Source organism: Enoplosus armatus, chromosome 7, assembly GCF_043641665.1.
Source record: "Enoplosus armatus isolate fEnoArm2 chromosome 7, fEnoArm2.hap1, whole genome shotgun sequence".
Lineage (NCBI taxonomy): Eukaryota > Metazoa > Chordata > Actinopteri > Centrarchiformes > Enoplosidae > Enoplosus > Enoplosus armatus.
The window spans coordinates 9,605,819-9,624,319 of record NC_092186.1 but is presented as its reverse complement, the minus strand read 5'-3'; the positions used below and the strand labels follow the sequence as shown (position 1 = coordinate 9,624,319).

The 18,501-nt window shown below is 41.5% G+C and overlaps 2 protein-coding genes across 2 annotated transcripts; one reads left to right on the top strand and one right to left on the bottom strand.

Moving 5' to 3' along the window:
• The first annotated feature begins 2,190 nt into the window (after window positions 1-2,190).
• On the top strand, window positions 2,191-11,336 carry LOC139287488 (semaphorin-4E). Its single transcript, XM_070908531.1, has 13 exons — window positions 2,191-2,594; window positions 2,903-3,045; window positions 4,107-4,169; window positions 4,538-4,636; window positions 5,970-6,069; window positions 6,374-6,484; window positions 6,696-6,847; window positions 7,079-7,251; window positions 7,494-7,650; window positions 7,740-7,962; window positions 8,653-8,768; window positions 8,861-9,080; window positions 9,331-11,336. Exons 1-13 carry the CDS (start codon window positions 2,486-2,488, stop codon window positions 10,092-10,094), a joined length of 2,430 nt encoding a protein of 809 aa, XP_070764632.1. The 5' UTR covers window positions 2,191-2,485; the 3' UTR covers window positions 10,095-11,336.
• Window positions 11,337-12,163: 827 nt separating this feature from the next.
• Window positions 12,164-18,284, bottom strand: scamp4 (secretory carrier membrane protein 4). The gene is given in 7 exon segments (XM_070908816.1): window positions 12,164-13,933; window positions 14,060-14,177; window positions 14,936-15,037; window positions 17,099-17,255; window positions 17,385-17,513; window positions 17,651-17,677; window positions 18,227-18,284. Coding segments are annotated over 7 exon segments (780 nt in total). The 3' UTR covers window positions 12,164-13,744.
• Between the last annotated feature and the right edge of the window lie 217 nt (window positions 18,285-18,501).

The following is an 18,501-nucleotide window of genomic DNA, read 5'->3' as shown; positions in this document are numbered from 1 at the left end:
CCCCAAAGTGGCTAGAAAAAAAAAATTAATGTGATTTTAAATAAATTATTTAGAAACCATTGATAAATAATGGGAGCCAAAAACATTTTAATCACTTGGAAGGTGTTGAGAGTTTTTACCATTCTTTGTTCAGTCAAGTGTAAGAAAAGACTGAAAATGAATATAAATAAATAAATACATTTAAATTAAGTAGCTTGTAAGGATCAAATGTAAGGGTCCTATTTCATAAGCTAATCAGCTCTGTGCAACTGATCTATGTGTAAAAACCTCAGACCCCCCCCCCCCCCCTCCACACACACACACACACACACACCCAGTCCACTCGTGCACATGTCAGTGTATGAGTGTGACCATAGATAAACACAGGAAGAGAAAAGAGGGACAACTGCTGCGTGCTCTTCTATTGTTGTAGCCATACCTGCCTGTCTGCACTGTTTGGAAGTATCTGTCAAACGCTGTGAGAAACAACCTGCAGTCATTCCATTCAGCTGTAACCCCCCCCCCACCCCGCCCACCCCCTCACAGCCTGAGGGGAAAAGTATGCAAGACACCGGCGCTCTGACAACAGATGAACAGTCCTATACATGCAGCAGCTCGTCCCGCTGTGTCAAGTAACAACAAGGTGGGAGCATGGTAGTTTGTTGCAAAATGCATATTCAAAAGTGAGGTTGTTCAGAGAGACACAGGGGAGCGAGCGCCGAGATGCCTCTCGAGGAAATTTTGGATGCTGTCATTTTTGGTTTCTGTCAACAGGCGAGGACTCTGTGGTGCGTGTTTCAAAGGATGCATCTCTATGAAATCTGCTGTGTTTTTTATTTTTTTTCTCTGCGAGCTAAAATCTAAATAACAGTTGCAAAGCAGCCGTGTGGTGCGGCTGCTTTTTAGCAGTGTGCACCAGAAAGATAAGAGTATAGTTTTTACCTTGCGAGGCTTTCTCTTAAGTATGCTTTGTGTGTTATTCTGAGAAAAAAAGCGCCTTGATGAATTTTGAATGAGGCTGCGCTGCTCAGTCAGTCAAAACAGGAATAAACTCGCCAAAGAGATGGTAAGTCTCAATTCAGCATGAATCCCAGGGTAGGGATGGGGCGCTAAAGCAGTGAATTGTTGTGATCTGCATGCATGCCCAAACCTGAACTGATCCCCTCTGCTGCGTGAACCCCGTTGAGCCCAGAGGAAGCAGGTTCTTATCAGGGAGGAGGACAGGAAGACACTGAGAGTGGAGGAGGAAGAGAGAGTGGGGGTTGGCGGGCAGCAGGGCAGAATTTCACTTGACATCAGTTTCCTCTGCGAAGTTTACAATTATGACTTTTCATAGCCATGAGTGGACCTCTCTGATGTAACAACAAGGTTAAATGTGTCCCTGCTTTGCATACTGTCTGTGTTTTTGACAAATATACTTTTAAAAGCAAGCAAGGCATGTTCATTCTCTGCCCTCTTTAAACTTAGGTTTAAACTAGGTAGTTAGCAGAATAAGCTCCAGGAGCTGATTTTATATGTGACGACCATTTTACTTGTCACTGCAAACAGGTCTTTAATGTCTTCTGTGGCTCTGAGGGTAGGTTTCTAAAGTCTGAGAAAATAACCCAAACGAGGTCATCAGGGTTATCTTGGGAGTTTGAAGGGCATTTAGCAGGCAGGGAGAGTCTGATGAAAGATGCTTTGGGGTTGCATTATGAGAATAGTAAGACCCAGTGTTTTCGGACTCATATAATGCACTGAAAGTCAGGATATCTTCTGACTGTCTGATCTGTTTCTTTTGAGTCTCCCATTTCAATGAAAGTGCAATGCTACATTGCTGGAGTAAGAGGCAGGATTTTTCTAATGGTCAAAGTTCTATATCCATCTCTCTTTTTGATATACATAATTATATAATGTAAATAAAAGCAGCACTATTGCCAGACACTATCTCATTGCAGTTATTGAAAAGAGGGGACATTAAATATTTATGTAGCTCTATATAATAATTATCCATGAATGATGAAGAATACAACAGAAAAAGTGGAAAGAAATAAGGTGCAGGAGGCAAACCAGCCACCATTTTCATCTTTCACCATTTGATGCATGGATGTTGTCATATCTTTCCTAGATGTGGGCACCATGAAGATGATCTCCTCCAGCATCCCTCAGCAGTAGGCAGGCAGCATGGCTTCAGCTCCTCCTTCCAGAGAGGACACCAGTGGCTCATTAGCGCTGCGCTGGAGGCTAACGCCAACATAAATACTTCAAACTGAGCCGAAGCGGGCTGAGCTGCACTCCGCAGGCCTGGTTAAACATACGTATAAACTGCCTTTAGAGGGTCTTTGAAAACAAAAATGACTTGTGCCAGAGCGGCACACGACCAGGACAGTGACATCACCACAGTGTAACCAACAGCCACATCTGGACCAAGACCTTTTGGACCATGCTCTGTCTCTGATTGGGTGCTTTGGTGGCAGAGCTGGACTGTGCAGCTCTTCCACACTTAGACAAACCTGGACTCTGAGCCATGTCTCTTCTCTCAGCCCTGAGCATCGTCTGTGGATTGATGCTCCATGTTTCATGTAGTGCACTCGACACTCACTACTGTGTCCCACGAAAGACTGTCCCCTACGAGAGTAAGTCACAAACTCCCATTTCCTCCACACTATGTCACAGCATATTCTTAATGTGCTGTAACAGATTCAGCCCAGAAAATACCAGAATTTGCAGCAGTTCAAGAAATGTAAATACTTTAACCATGATATATGAGCAACTAGTGCAACTTTATCTGCTTGGGTTTTGCGCTGGCTGGGACAAGCTTGTAATATTTCAATGAATTTGCATTTTGTTTTTGCTGTGGGAGCGTTTTTATAGTCACAGCAGCTAAAATGTAGAAAGAAAACAATGAAATGCAGCGTAGTAACACAGACGTTCTCCCGCTTAGACGAGCTGAAGTTGTTCAGAGAAGAAGGGGTCTTCAACTACTCCACCATGCTAATGAGAGACGACCTGGGTGTGCTGCTGCTGGGGGCCAGAGAGGCCATATATGCTCTGGACATCAACAACATCTCTGTCAGAAAGGCTGCGGTAAGAACATGGGAAGAGATTCATTAAATAAAAATGTGCATGTCTCTCTGTTCTGATCAGCACTGTTCAGTTTGAAGCTGTTGTAAAATGACTGATAAGAACACACATGCCCGCAGGACAGTTAGACATTCACATTGGGTGATTAAATAGCTATTAATTAACTTTTAATCATTGCAGATTATAAATGAAAGATTTATTGAACATTTAGGATATGTTATTGCAGTGGTTGAAGGCATTTCATAAAATAATCAGTGAGCCACTAAAAGCCGGACTTGTCCTGCCTAATCATGGATTATATCAGTGGTTCCCAAACCTTTTAGCTCGTAACCCCTTAAAATGAGTTATAACCCCACACGGGAGCTACGAGCAGTTCAGCCAAAGATTTTCCCCTCATCCTGTCTGATCTGCAGGGTTTGGAGGACTGGCAAAGTGAAAGTATCCAGAATTTCACAAGAAAAAAGCAAAAAAATGAAGGAAGTTAGAAAAAATCTTTACTTCAGTGCAACAGAAGTAAATTCTCATCCCTTTAATCATTTCATGACCCCCAGGTTGGGAACCACTGACTTGTATCATAAAAAAGCGCAGCCTCTTGTTGCCTTTTACTAACTATTTGGAAACATTTCACTGGCTCTAGTCATTATCACTTCATGCCTCCAGTAAGTGTATTCTTTGCATGTCGTTCTCAGCCCTCTTTCACTAGTTTGAGAGAATGTATTGTGGCTGAAGATGTGCTCACAGATACAGAAAATAAACTGCTCCCACACCAGCAGACAGTTCAACACTGTTGACTGTTTGGCCAGAGCACATTTGCATGAGGAATTTAAATGAATAATGGCCTTGTTGAGCTCTAGACAGCGGCCTGTTGATGCATAATTGTAGTTACACAGCTAACAGTCACAACTGAAGATGGAGCAGGTACTCCAGAGTGCATTGACTGCACTTGACGTCTGACAAACATTGAAGTGTGTGAGGGTAAACGGGCTGCGGCTCCGCTGTTGTGCTGTGGGTTGTGACACCGTTCCTGCATGCTTTGACAAGACACTTTCCCTCTGTTGATGCAGGTGTATTGGCGAGTTACCGAGGAGAAGCAGAGGGAGTGCACGTACAAAGGAAAACATGCTGAGGTTTGTGTAATGTCTTCAAAACAGCGTGTGCTAACTTTCACTTGTAGGGCAACGATGCAGCCTTAAAAGATGACTGACTCCCCTACGCAGTTTATCTTTTTGCATTTGTAAATCATTTATACCGGAGTCGTTTTCTCCCCTTCCTTTTCAGGTCTTTACGCAGAATTCTCTTTGAAGTGTTTTTGCTCACAGCTTTCAGCTGAACCTCCAAATAAAGTAATGCGAGGGAAATACATGTACACAGCCTTGACCTTTTGGTCACGAGCAGCCAGTGCAGTCAGTGTGTGTATGTGGCATGTTTGTGTTTTTGCGGCTGAACTAACAAAGCTCTGACCTTGGCATTTTCTCCCTGCTGGATCTTGTTGCAGGTGGAATGCCGTAACTACATTCGAACCCTGCACAGAGTGAATGACACCGCGATGTATGTGTGTGGCACAAATGCCTTTAGCCCCACCTGTGATTATATGGTAAGTATACTGCAGAATATGAAGTTAGTTGAGAGGATTTTCTATAGGCAGGACCTCTGTTTATTAGCTAAGGTGTCATTCAAATCATCTGTATACATTTTTCTTTTACTTTAATTATAAACCCGTCATTGGGTGCTGCCACCTAAACTAATGGTATTTATGCTTCTTTAAGGTCCATTCAGGTGGTTTTGCATGTTTAAAGGATGAGGTTGGAATTCTATATTTTTTTTTATTGTAAAAAAAAACCATGAAAAGATCATCTCTCAATACTCTCCTACCTCAGCCTATTGGTTCCTACTGAAGAATCAGGGTCACAAATGTATAGTTTCATTAAAAAAAAAAGTCTCAGTGATTTCATGAACAGTTGGTCACTGTAGCCTTTAGCTACTTTTCTCATACAGGGTAAATAGTGCGTTTGTCGGGGACTATTTAAAGTTGTGGATTTATATAATTGGTGCTTTACTGAGCATTTCTGGCAGCAGGACGGTGTATGTGGGATTGACTCAAAATAACCTGCAGTGCCCATGTTCATGTTAGCCAGTGCAACAGTGTGGCTCATTAATGTGTTTTTAATATGTTTCGGACGACAATGAAGGTCTGAGGCACACAGGAATCAGATATAGCAGGCTTTGGATACACAATACTTTCATTGTTGGTTTTGGTGTTTTTCATGGGATTTGTTTACAATAAGAACAATGTAATATAGAATAAAATATAGAATATCACCTGACAAGCAGCAACAATTCTGGTTGAATGTTGCAGTTAATACGAAGGCCTCAAGATGTAGTTCCTTTTCATGGCTACTATGTGCTTGTTCTGAAAAACATTTGTTTTTTCTAATGTGTGTCTTAGTTGCAATTTAAGAAAAAAAAGCCTTTGCCTTCCTAATGTCTGTGTTTACTTATTTATTGTGTTTGTTGGGTTTGATTGTTCAACAACATACATTAGTTCATGAATGAGGTGGATTTTGGCAAGGAACTCAAATCTCAGTGGACTGAGCATCCTGAGCGCATTAATAAATGGTTCCTATGTGCAGGACCACAACACAATAGAGCCCAAGAACACAATAACTTTTATTAAAAAAAAAACAGAAGCAGACATTATGTTTACTTTAATGGATGATCTGGAAGTCTTTAGCCTCTGCAACATAAAATTTGGACAAAAATATAAAACAATAGCTGAGGTGAAGTTTTGAGGTAAATCTAACAACTTTTATGTATCTTTTGTATACTTTGGAAAATGGTCAGTAAAACATGCAAACTACTGATAAAGTCTGGTTTTTCCTCTCTTAACAAGTCTTTCTTTCCTCCCCCTCTCCCTTTGTTTGTGACAGACGTTTGCTAATGGACAGCTGAGGCTGGAGGGAAAGCAGGAGGAGGGAAAGGGGAAGTGTCCTTTTGATCCCTTCCAGAGATACTCCTCCCTCATGGTTGGTGAGTGTCTGACCAAAGGGAACAAAGCGCAAAGTACTGCTGAGCGTTCAAAGTGCACCAACAGAAAAGATCAGTGTATGATAATGTATGTATGCAGATTTCACTATCCACAAGACCTGAGCACCAAGTGCATCACAAATGTCCCCAAATATCTTCACCAGTGCCACCTGCTCACTCAACATATGTACTAATTAGTCAGAAAATGCCAGTCCATTAGTAGGCATATAAATGAGATATTGTTCCAACTTCACATGAATAATGGATTTCCAGGAATTTTCCCTCATCTCTTGTTCCTGTCCAACAGGAAAAGACCTGTATTCTGCTACATCCATCAACTTCTTGGGCTCTGAGCCTGTGGTTCTGCGCAGCTCAGACTTGGCCCTCCGCACTGAGTTTAAAAGCTCCTGGCTCAGTGGTGAGTTCCTCCTCTGCAAAAGAAAAAAGGCCATTAAAAGTTTTATATAATGCCGTGCATACTTTAGAGGGAGTCGACTGCAGCAACAGCCGCACTGCTCATGCATGATGCAGTTGATGGGTTTTGTAGATATCCTTTAACTGAGGCAGATCAAAGTTTGTTTTTTTTCTGCACTTGTCCTGAGCGCCAACTTCATGTTTTGTGATTTCAGAGCCAAACTTTGTCTACATGGACTTTGTGGGTGAGAGCTTTGACAGTCCCGATGGTGATGATGATAAGGTGTACTTGTTCTTCAGTGAGAATGCCATGGAGTACGACTTCTACAGCAAAGTTGCGGTGTCTCGAGTGGCCCGTGTCTGCAAGGTATAACTAAGTACAGACTAAAAACTCAGTCTCTGCAAGACCTTTGGCATTTTCAGAGACATTCAAAAATGTAAACGGGGTGTCATGTGTTTTTGGTAAAAGAGAGTAGGTTTAATAACATTCATTGTTTGAGAATGTGCAAATTTGTGTTGACACTGGTCTGGTTGTTGTGGTTTAAGAGGAATATCTGCAGAACTGCACGTGACCACAGTGCTCTGTCTCTGTGTTTAGGGGGATATGGGCGGCCAGCGGACACTGCAGAGGAAATGGACGTCGTTCCTGAAAGCTCGTCTGGATTGTTCCCTCCCTGAACCCAGCCTGCCCCCCATTGTCCAGGATGTCTTCCTTCTGAAGCACGATGACTGGAGGAAGAGCGTCTTCTACGCTGTCTTTACTCCACAGTCGTAAGTACTTCCAGTCAAATCCTGTGGTTTTACGGCCTTAGGATGGCTGTTGACGTGCAGCAAGGTCGGAAGTAAGCTGAGCCGTCAATGTGGAAGAAAGAAAAAGCCATCTGTATTCACACAAAATGATTAGCTATTGACAGATGAGTGATTCATTCAAGATTTTAAAGGTATTCTTCAGTCATGCAAATAAAACAAACATTTGGCAGTTTGCGTGACTAAATGTGTTTTGGTGTTTCCAGGAGCTTGTCCCAGGCATCTGCAGTATGTGCATACAGTGTGTCTTCCATTCGAGATATTTTCAACGAGGGCAAGTTTAAGACACCTGTTGCTGTGGAGACCTCTCACGTCAAGTGGGTGATGTACACTGGAGAGGTGCCAGTCCCCAGACCAGGAGCGGTGAGTCTACAGACTTGGTTGCAGCCAGAAGTGATGCTGGATGTCAAAGCAAAAAACCCACGATTCTAAATGGAGGTTTTGCATTTCAGTGCATCAATAATGTGGCACGTAAGATGGGAATGAATCGCTCTCTGGACCTTCCTGACAAAACCCTCCAGTTCATCAGGGACCGGCCCCTCATGGACGAGGCTGTTCGCCCTCTGACAGGAGGGCCGCTGCTGGTCAAGAGGGGAGCTTTGCTGACTCGGATTGTAGTGGACAGCGTGTTGGCAGTGGACGGACGGAGATATGCCGTCATGTTCATTGGCACTGGTAAATTATGTGATGTCTGTATAAAAATAGGTGCAGTTTTACCAAAATGAAAGGTGGAACAGAACTGATATTGTGGCTATTTGTTAATTAGCTTTGTAGGTTTGTTTTATGTGTGAATGTTCTGGTTGAATAAACTTAAAGCCCCAGAAACCTTCTCCATAACATAATTTTTTGGGACCAAATAAGCATAAATCAAAGATGACTTTATGTATTACGAATTTAACATTCAAAAACTCAAATACTCTCCATCAGGACTGTGTGGGTGTGGTTTTAGCAGATTTGATAAGGGAGAAAGGGCAGGCAACATAAGCAAACACTTCAACTGTCATCACATTTTTTTATTCAAATGTTGCTAAACTCTGATTGGTGCACAGAAATGAGCTCCGCCCACTTCAAACCAATGGGAAAAACCAGGGCAAAAAACACAAAATACATGTGAAAAAAACAGCACAAAACTGTCCAGACTTTGGCAGAAAATTGTGTTTCCATGTTGAAGCCCATTGCTCATAGTAAGAATCAGATTGACAAACTATGTTTTCAGGGCCTTTTGTGGAAAGCTTTTGAAGCCACCACAACACGCACACACATTCAGTACGAGTAATGAGAAGACATATCAAAGCCAGGATCTTGGTTAACACGTTTTTGTGTAATGCGCTTATTATATGGGTGTTTCTTTTTGTCTCCTGATAGAAAACGGTTACGTTCAGAAGGCTGTAAACTACGCTGGAGAGATGTTCATCATTGAGGAGATTCAATTGTTCGAAACCTCGGTGCCTATTAACATCCTGCGCCTCTCATCCAGCAAGGTAACTTCTCAATCTAAATGTGTTGTCACTAACAGGCAGTAGAGAGGCTTCAGTTTGTTCATTTGTGTGTGTGTGTGTGTGTGCAAATACAGGGCCGACTGTATGCAGGTTCAGCGTTTGGTGCTATCCAGATGCCAGTCAGTAACTGCAGCCGCTATGACACTTGTGTGGACTGCATCCTGGCCAGGGATCCTTACTGTGCCTGGGACTTCACCCTTGGGCAGTGCTCCTCAGTCCACAGCTTAGCATCCTCCTCAAACAATGCAACACAGAGTCTGACGGAGGGAGACGTCTCACAATGTCCTCAGCCAGGTCTGTTCATTTACGGGACGTTGTTGTAACGCGTGCGTTACTGGGAAGACTTTTTGTATGAAGCAGCATCCCAGCAGTGTTATTCATTAGTACACAGTGAGACCAACCTTGTGTGTGTGTGTGTGTGTGTGTGTGTGTGTGTGTGTGTGTGTGTGTGTGTGTGTGTGTGTGTGTGTGTGTGTGTGTGTGTGTGTGTGTGTGTGTGTGTGTGTGTGTGTGTGTGTGTGTGTGTGTGTGTGTGTGTTTATAGATCCAGTAGCAGCTGTGGACTTTACCCTAGTTCCAGGGAACAACATCCAGCTGCCCTGCCAGCTCCACTCCAACTTGGCGCAGGTTCTGTGGCGATTCTCTGACCAAACACTGCACTCCAACAGCAAATACTACATCTACAGCGGGGGCCTCCTCATCCTGGGGGCCTCTGAATCGGACGCCGGCCTGTACACCTGTGACTCCGTAGAGCAGATCAATGGCAGGACATACAACCGGACTGTGGCGGTTTATCGATTACAGCTGTACTCTGGCCAAGGAGCAGGGGCCAGCGCTACTCCTGGCAACGAGGTGACAAATTCCTCGGACTCTATTCACAGTCTGAATACGGCTGCACCAGTGCCGGTGCCAGACCCGGACAATGAGGACCCGCTGCCCCCCGAGAATCAAAGCGACGCTGGCAGGGTGACTCGTTTGGAGGTGGCCGTGGCTCTGCTGTCGCTGCTTTGTCTCTCCCTCATGGGGGTCATATTTTGGATCTGGGGTCGAGGACGTTGGGAATGCTTGAAGATTGCGCAGCGCTCCAGTGAAAGCGAGGGGAAAAGGCAGTCCGCCGAGTACATGCACATCCAGAACAGAACTTCAGAGATAAAGCTCCTGGGCCCTGAATCTGTAAGACCTTGCAGTGCCAATAATAATCACTCTGCTGTTGACTTCAAAGGGAACGGGGAGCACCACTTCACACCTATGGCCAACATTTCAAGTCTGGACGGCCTGGGATACATAAATGATGAGTCAGAGATTTGACTCTGCTGAGGTATAGAATTCAGTCCAAGGCCAACGACAGAGTACTAATTATCTTCCTATAGGTGCGCTACTGTAGAAAAGGTTCTCCCATTATAAATTCTTTTGATTGGTGTCCTGTTTGTCCTCGCCAATTTCCTGCACTATCATTTCCACACACACATCACTGGCAGCTGATGTTCACTGAGAAGACTTTTCAGGACATCTGGTGGAATTTTCACTCCAGTGAAACTAATTTTTTTATACATGTATTTTTTTTTGTATAATGATAAATTGTGAATACACCTTGTGTAATATATTGTGTACAGCCAACACCTTTTTCCTTTTTAAATACCACTATTTATTTGTCGCAATGAAGTTTTTATTTCAGCAAATATGATACTTGTGATCCAAGTCTTGTAAATAGGGTCAACAACAATGAACAAGTAGCAAACACTTTGACCTCTAATTTCCAGGCACATTTCAATTCATGGACACTGCTGTTATTTAAGACAACACTCATCAGTCAGAGAGCGTACTGTTCAGTCTTTGGCCTTGTTAATGGTTGATCAATAGCCTGTACTACTCTTTTATTTCCGGGTGAACTACAGATGTATCATATGTGATACAGTGACCTCCATACCTCTGTCTTCCATAACAAAACAATACGATTATTTCACTCCAGTAACATTGTTACATCATCGTTATATCATCGTTGAGAGTGAACTAGCGTGTCGTTGGGAAGCTTTCTGCCAGTGAATCAAATTTTTGCATCAGAGGCACAGCAAAGATAAGAAGTTTTGTTGTGGGTGTCAAACTTTGGAAAATGCAGTCTTTGTTGATAATAATAAAAAAAAAACTTTATTGGGAGTTTGCCGTGTGTCTAGCTGTCAGTAGTGATTACTTTCTCTATTGGAAAGTGATGCTGGAAGTTTAACTGACACGCTTGTTTTCTTGGTGTTTTCGATTGCACGGCGGGATAATATCAACAAGAACACACACACACACACACCGACTCCATAGTTACCTCAGACCGGTTTGTTTTTGTCTAAAAAAAAAAGTCTGAGACCAAACAAAATTACAGGAAGGTAGCCTGAATCTGCTGTGTTTTTCACTCTCTGTCATTAACAACAGCGCTCAGAGCTGCCTGAGGTTTCATCTCAAACAAGTGCTGTAGATATGAAAGGGTTGAAGTGGGTCTCTGCTCAATTATTCAACAGTGCAGTATAAGAAAGTTGTCATGAACAGAATTAAGGTTTTATATTAGTTTATCAGGTGATAATTTAATAAAATATTTCCAATGCAGTTGCATAGATTTTGCAGTTTTTTATAAGTGCTTTCATGCTTAGCTGAGGCACATTTACACGAGGGGATTAAGACAAACCACTTCCCACTGTTTTCAGTTTCTTTATTCTAAAAAAGCCAGTGGGCTTATACTGAGTTGTTTTTAAGCTTTAGAAACCACTGTCTTTTTTTTTTTTTTTTAGCTGCCCTCTCTCCTGCACACCAGCCCTACTTTTCTTCCCAAGATTTAATGAGGTTTCTTCTCTTGCTTTTAGTTCAGGCTGCCTTCTACATTTTTCTTTGAGGCTTCTTTTTTTTTTTTTTTTATCTCACTCAGTTTCTTCAAACATTTCTGAATAAATCAATATGACAGCAGCATCTCTTTCTACACTGAGGACAACGGACACAGAAAAAGCACACGCAGCATAAATGGGCACCAAAAAAGGGGGCAACCGGGGTGGTGGCCAGTGGTCCAAAACAGGTGGCCCAGGGCAACTGGTCTCATTGAAGTCTTCGTTTTAGTTGATCAGTTTGTTTTAAGTGTTGGAAAAGCTGAAGGACAATAAAGTCGTCTAATGTCACAGAGGGCCATCTTTCAAATTATATATACGTTACCACTTTTTCATACAACAGCAATAATACTGACCAGAACATCAACGTAAATCTAACCGTTGAAACTTAACTATTGTGGTTTGAAACTGGGTGTGCTGTCATGACTAAACACATAACGGAAAAGCAGATTTTCACCACAAATTCCAACCATTCAAATGTCTTATACATTCAACGAGGACAGACAGACACGGTGGGAATAAGAATATTTATTGAAATGTTGCAATATGTAAAGGTTATTTTAACATTTTTTTGTTTTATTTTGTCACTTACCAAATAACAACAGAGAAAAATCAAAATACTAGTCTTGGCAGTTGGCCATGAAGGACACTTTCGTTACAAGAAAAGAACAATAAATAGTCAAATTATGAGGCAGGCACTTTTCACTTCCAGTCTGTGCTGACACTTCATATAGACTTTGACTGGATCATTGAACCAAAATAAAAGCAGTTCAAGTGTTACATTACCTGCATTAAAAGCCACATTCATTGGGTTTAATCAGAGTCTTTACAGGGGTTTGTTGGAATGACAGTGAATTAGTTCAAACTTGGAATATGCATTTAAATACTGTGACTTCATTTACATGCAAGATTTCACTTGACTGCTGACCCATTTGCAGTCATATTTTTTCAGTCAGCCAGTTGAGTTGTGTGTCTGTTTGTATTGGTTACATGAGGTCAGTTCATTTGAAGTAAGTGAATCATGTTCAGTCCCACTCCCATGATAGGCTGCATGCAAGCACACCGCAGTCACTAAACAACGATTCAGCCTATCTGGGAGAAAGTGAAAGCGACTGGAACATTGACAACCGCTGATAAGGTGCTTTCACAGCGGGTCGCTGACCACTAAAAGCAAACACTGTAGCTTTGGAACTACAGAAAGTGAGAAATACTGAGTACAAAACAACATCTGCTTTGGGTGTGACTGTTTTCAGTATCAAAATAATGGAAATAGGAGAGAAGTGTTTTGGCACATCAGTGCTCAGGATTACGCACCAACAACTTTTGAAATGTTTCCACACGTTGCTTCACTGAAGCATAAGTCCAGTTTAACAAAAAATTTAAAAAGCAGCACTTAAGGCGAAAGTCAAGCAAGATATTTTTTCTCATGCAAAACTCTGCACGCAATATCAAGGCGCATTTCAAGAAACTGCAGCCAAAGCAGGCAAGCATGGAGATATAAAGCACAACATATCAAAAATAAACTGAACTCCTGCCAGAATACACAAATTACACAGAAGAACTCCACTGGATAAAAATCGTGCAGTTTGCAGACGTTCTCTTGTTGCAAAAGACAAAATGAAAACTGTTCTTCAGCATACTAGCATGCAGATCTGACAAATACATAAAACAATGCTATCATAAAGGTCCATAAGGCACACGTCCTTCATATACTGCTCTCCTGAAACAGTTCACACTCTTCTTGAGTTTCCAATTGCATATTTGCAAGACATTTGTACAAGTACAGTTTCTTAAGCAAATTCCTTTTGAGCATAAAACTGTATTTCTTCCTCAGTCATTTGAATAAACTATATATAAACACAGTTGAAATGGAATGGCATATTTTGAAGATAGCCCTCTAGTAGAAGAGTAGGGCTTTAATGAGCTTTGGTGACAAAACTCTTTAATAAAACTTTTACAGCAATCCTGTCCTCTCATTCAAAAAATACATCTATGCATTTTGTCTCGTAAGGGTGAAATGATTTGGTGCTTTGAAGTGCTCTCTTGTGCACCACAGAGATGGCCTGCTATCTGTCTCCACCTAGAGGCGACTCTCCGCTATCACCAGTGACTGTTGTCGGGATAGCTCGGCACTGCGGCAGGGTACTGGGGCAAGCTCGGACCTTGGGCTGTCTGAGCGACAGCGTTGAACCCCGCTTCCCTCACTGGTGCACTCTTCCACAGCCCGGTGCTCCACTCTTCCTGAGCGCGCTCCAAACTACCGCCGCCGCCGCGGTACAGTCTGTGCACCTGCCACGTGAAAAGAAAGGGGGGGGGGACTTTGTGTGTGTTTTTAAGCAATCTGTGTGGGTTGATATACGAAGGAAGAAGAACTAAATGTGTGTGTGCGTGCGTTTTCTGCATGTGTTCACTCACCTTAATGAGAACCAGTGCCATTAAAGCAGTCACCAGAGTGAAGAGCAGAGTTGAGATAAGCATCACTATAGCGGAGCCCACATTTGTGTTGAAAAACATCACTGTCACAATCCAGCCGCTTTGATGTGTTGGTGAGAGTGAGATGGAGTAGTACGGGTTAGTGGTTTATACAGTACGCAATTAGCAAAGTGGATTTAATACAAAGTTACTCATGAGCCATTAAGCAGTGAAGAAACAGAGGCAGTGACAAACAGCATAATGGTGATCAGTGTGAAACTGACTTCACATGACACACTGTATCATGAGAACAGTTATTATCACAAGTAGAGTTCAGTTGTTGGACATAAATATAATAAAATAAAATAAAAAAAGCTTTTTTTTAAAAAAAAAATCACTGTTCAATGTGGTCTTTAAAAAGGATCAATGTGGAATTCTGAGTCATTCAAATGTGAACACACATTATTATATAAATGACAAAGCCACTCAGAAAAACAGGGATATAATATATCCTAAAATTATATCATTTTCTAAAATAACTATGAGATACGTAACTGCAGAATTAGGGACAGGTGATTTGTACAAATGTGAATACTTTTGTATTTGTTGTTTTTAGAAACATTACTTAAGAAACAATGTTGTGAGCGACAGTGTGATACATGTCTCTGTTAACATTGTGTTAATGGTTTTATTTTCAGAGTTACATTGATCTGAGCATCATAATTTGAACAGACATGTGAAAACGCAAGTGTCTGATGGAAAACACGTTCTCCAGCTGCCTTGACCATTTGACATAAGCCCTCATGACCCACTCGCTGATAAAAAAAAATTGGCAGACAACATAAGCACAGTCTTCAAAGCTGGCTTGATTCAACTCACCATGTTCCCCAGTTAGGGATGCCGATAGTCTGGAGGAGGGCCAAGACACACTGGAGGAAGAAGATGAAGAAGAAGGCCATGAAGTTGAACGAGCTATCGGCCCTATGAACATGAAAAAGAGAGAGTACAAAGAGATGATACAGTAGAAAACAAACAAGAGTTGCTCTATTTTTGTTGCAATGTTGCTTCCTCCTACTGGTGGTCAACATGTGGATCCAAAGTGGGTCTTTAATGGAATAACTTCATAGCAATCATACTGTCCAAACTATGAAAGTACAATGGAAAACCAGTAGGTATGATATGGCCAAATCATTAATCATCATCATATGAAAACAAATTTCCAATACTTCCCAGCGTTATATAACAATAATTCCTAATGATATAAATGAAAAAATGAATGCAGGACCCAGAAGGCTGCAAGAAATGGATGGATTCACCAATGAAAAAAAGATGAATTAATTTAAGTTCATTTTAGTTTTGTTAAATTCACACTTGTCCATTGCAAGGTGATGAGCTTCTAAACTACTGCAGCTGGCAAGTAGTGCTTGCAATAGGCCTGATGGTGCCACCTGAAACTGTCTAAACTTTTACTTGATAGGTGTGTGACGCTTCCCAACAGCCCGCAATCGGATACAAAAACATTATGTAATTAACATTACGGCCTATGACAGGCAAGAGTAAATATTTAAATACTTTTGTACGTTTTTGAGGAAACTGAATTAAATTAAATGTTTTACTACTTTTCAAGACCTGCAGATGCCCTGAGCCTGTGTAGATAGAATATCATTGAAGAATTATCTGGCAGAATCCAAGCTCCTTAAGCTACAGATCACAAACCACTGATCTTACACAACCAAAACTCTATACTGAAAGTAATTTTTATAACAGATCTTGTTAATCGTGTCGCACCATTATAACTGGTCATTTTAATATTAATTTAATGACACATAAATAGAGCCTTCACAACAATCATTGAAGCAGTCAAATTTTTCCAGGCTGTCTCTGAATCCACGCCGTCGACCTATTACATGTGTAATCTGTGGTCTTCCCGTCTCTGTGCTGTTGCGGTTTCCGCTCCATCATTAACAGATCACTTTCTGATCCAATTCAATGTTCACACCAACTTCAATTACGATCTGAACAAAAGAAACAACACCAGGTTTCTCACTAAAAACCACCCTGCCCACACAGGTTTCCTGTTCTACAGCTGAGGTTTTTAACATCTTTGTTTTATTGAAAAGACTGGTTGGGTTAGGAAAGAGATCACTGGTAAGGTGATAATCTGTGTCTAAGTATAACCCGACCCTTGCAACTTCCAACATTTGAATACCAAGGAGACTAAAATGTTGCTTGTTGGTCCAGCCATACATAGATCAGATTTTCCTATAAATTGTGATGGTTATACGTTAAAGAATCTGGCAATAGTTAGCCAAGATACACCAAGATTCAGACACTAAAATCCTTGTATATGCTTTTATAACATCCACTACTGCAATGCACTTTTCTCTAGCCCACCCATGGCAGCAACAAGAGTCTTAATTTGGTCTTGTAGTCCCTATAAGACCTAAGAGGTCTTCTCATAAAACACCTGTGCTGATCTCTTTGCATTGGCTACCAATACAAGTGAGGGCTGATTTCAAAGTCCTCCTTCTGTCTTAAAAAGGCTTTAAATGCATTGGCTACTTCCTACACACCCTGTCTTACTACTCCATCATGTCCATTACGTTCTCTTAGTGTTCGTTAATTCACTGTTCTTAGGTTTAACAAAAAATACTTTGGGGGTAGAGTCTCTGCTCATCGAGATCCCCCTTTCTGAAATAAAGGCAGGCTCTGTTGAGATTTTCAAATCTAAGATGAAAACCCATAATTTTTCTCTGTGCTATGGTCCCTCAAAGTTCCTACTTTGTACTAGTTACCTAATTTCTGTTATTGCTGCCATATGAACTTTTCTCAATTTCCTAATCCCAATCCTGCTCTTATATTAACAATCCTACCTGTGTGTTTGGGATTACATTTTTATATGTGAAGTCTCATATTTGTGTGCCTGAGGTTATATTTTAAAAAGTGCAGAGACCCTTTGGGTGATGTGCACTTTAAATAAACTGAAGTAGTAGAAGTTCAGAAAAAATTCTAGTTCATGAGCTTTAGCAGATGGTGACTAACCTGAAGGCTTTGTAGAGTGGTCTGAACCAGCAGGTGTAACTGCAAGGGCTGAAGAGGATGAGCCAGAGTAGGGAGAAGCCAAAGTTGGTGGCACTTCCACCCCCAGCCCACAAAGCAATACATGAGATCACATTTATGCACAGCGTTCCTGAATACACTGCAGAGGAGAGAGGACAGTGAAGATGTGGAGAGAAGAGAAACGGAGAGGAAGGTGATAGATTTTTTTTAACTTAACAAAACAAAATTACAAAACACAAAGTTAGAAAATGTTTGTGAAAACACTCACTCATCCAAAGCGTGTAAACCCTGCGCACCAACTGCTGGTGGGCTGCAGGAATTTCCTCTTCAATGTTGTGGTAAAAGCATGGCTTTATTCTCATAAACTGGGGCAGGGGAGGAAAATTATTCACCCGCTCTGAAACAGAAAGCCAAGTGTCATCATAATATTACGGTCTTACTATTTTACATTTGAGTATTTTACAACATGCCTGAAATGTGGAGTGTTGAGTGTGATTGTGTATATAGATAAAAAAAATGTTTAAAGTGACAAACCTGCCATTTTGAAATCCCAATTCTTTCCTGGATAATAGGAATACACAGAAATGGAAATAAGCAGTTAACACACACACACTATGATACAATTCCAGGCAGGAAATCTTTAACCACATTTCATGTCTTTTTACTAAACATACTACTCCTTATTACTTGTTTTTATTAGCCTCTCGGCTAAAGAACATTGCTATCATTGATTTCAGGCTAATGTTAATCTTAAACCAGTTAAAGTAACGTAGTAACTTCAAACGGTGGCTCTTCCAACTTTGGTCAAACTGTTAACTAGCTATTTTTATACAAAAACATGACATTGTCCAGTTTCCTTTTCAACTATACCTTTGCAAAGTTATCGTGTGTTTACGTGTGTTCATATGTGATATTATACAGTAACGTTAGTTAGCAGCTAGAGCGTGTTGTTAGGCAGCTCAGAAACGTTAGTCCAACAGAAGCAGATATGGCTACTTTCTCCTTATCTTACGTTGTTGCTTTCACTAAAGTCAACTGGTTGGCAGTTGACAAAGAGTGAAAACAGTTACAACTAACAAGTCAACATACAGCGTAATATAGATATATTACCTGGATAACGTTTATCTCCTCACGTTTCCGTCGACAACTGCAGGGATCCAGGAATCATTCAGGATGCGCTTTTTCGACCCCGTCGACTATACTGCGGCTGCGCTGCACTGTAGCACATGTAGTCCCGGACTGTTTATATTCAACCCGCTCGGTTCCCTAAAGAACTACAATTCCCAGGATCCATGTGAGCGGTTAACGGGAAACGCGTGACTCCGACATGACACCCATTCATATGGATCCCACCCATACAATTACAGGCAGGGATAAATCCCCAA

What these genes read in the sequence shown, in the direction of transcription:
- LOC139287488 (XM_070908531.1), top strand. Translation starts at nt 2,486, where the DNA reads ATGTCTCTTCTCTCAGCCCTGAGCATCGTCTGTGGATTGATGCTCCAT. An exon ending in TAAAAGCTCCTGGCTCAGTG is followed by an intron (nt 6,485 to 6,695) that starts GTGAGTTCCTCC and finishes TTGTGATTTCAG; the next exon opens with AGCCAAACTTTGTCTACATG. An exon ending in GAGTGGCCCGTGTCTGCAAG is followed by an intron (nt 6,848 to 7,078) that starts GTATAACTAAGT and finishes CTCTGTGTTTAG; the next exon opens with GGGGATATGGGCGGCCAGCG.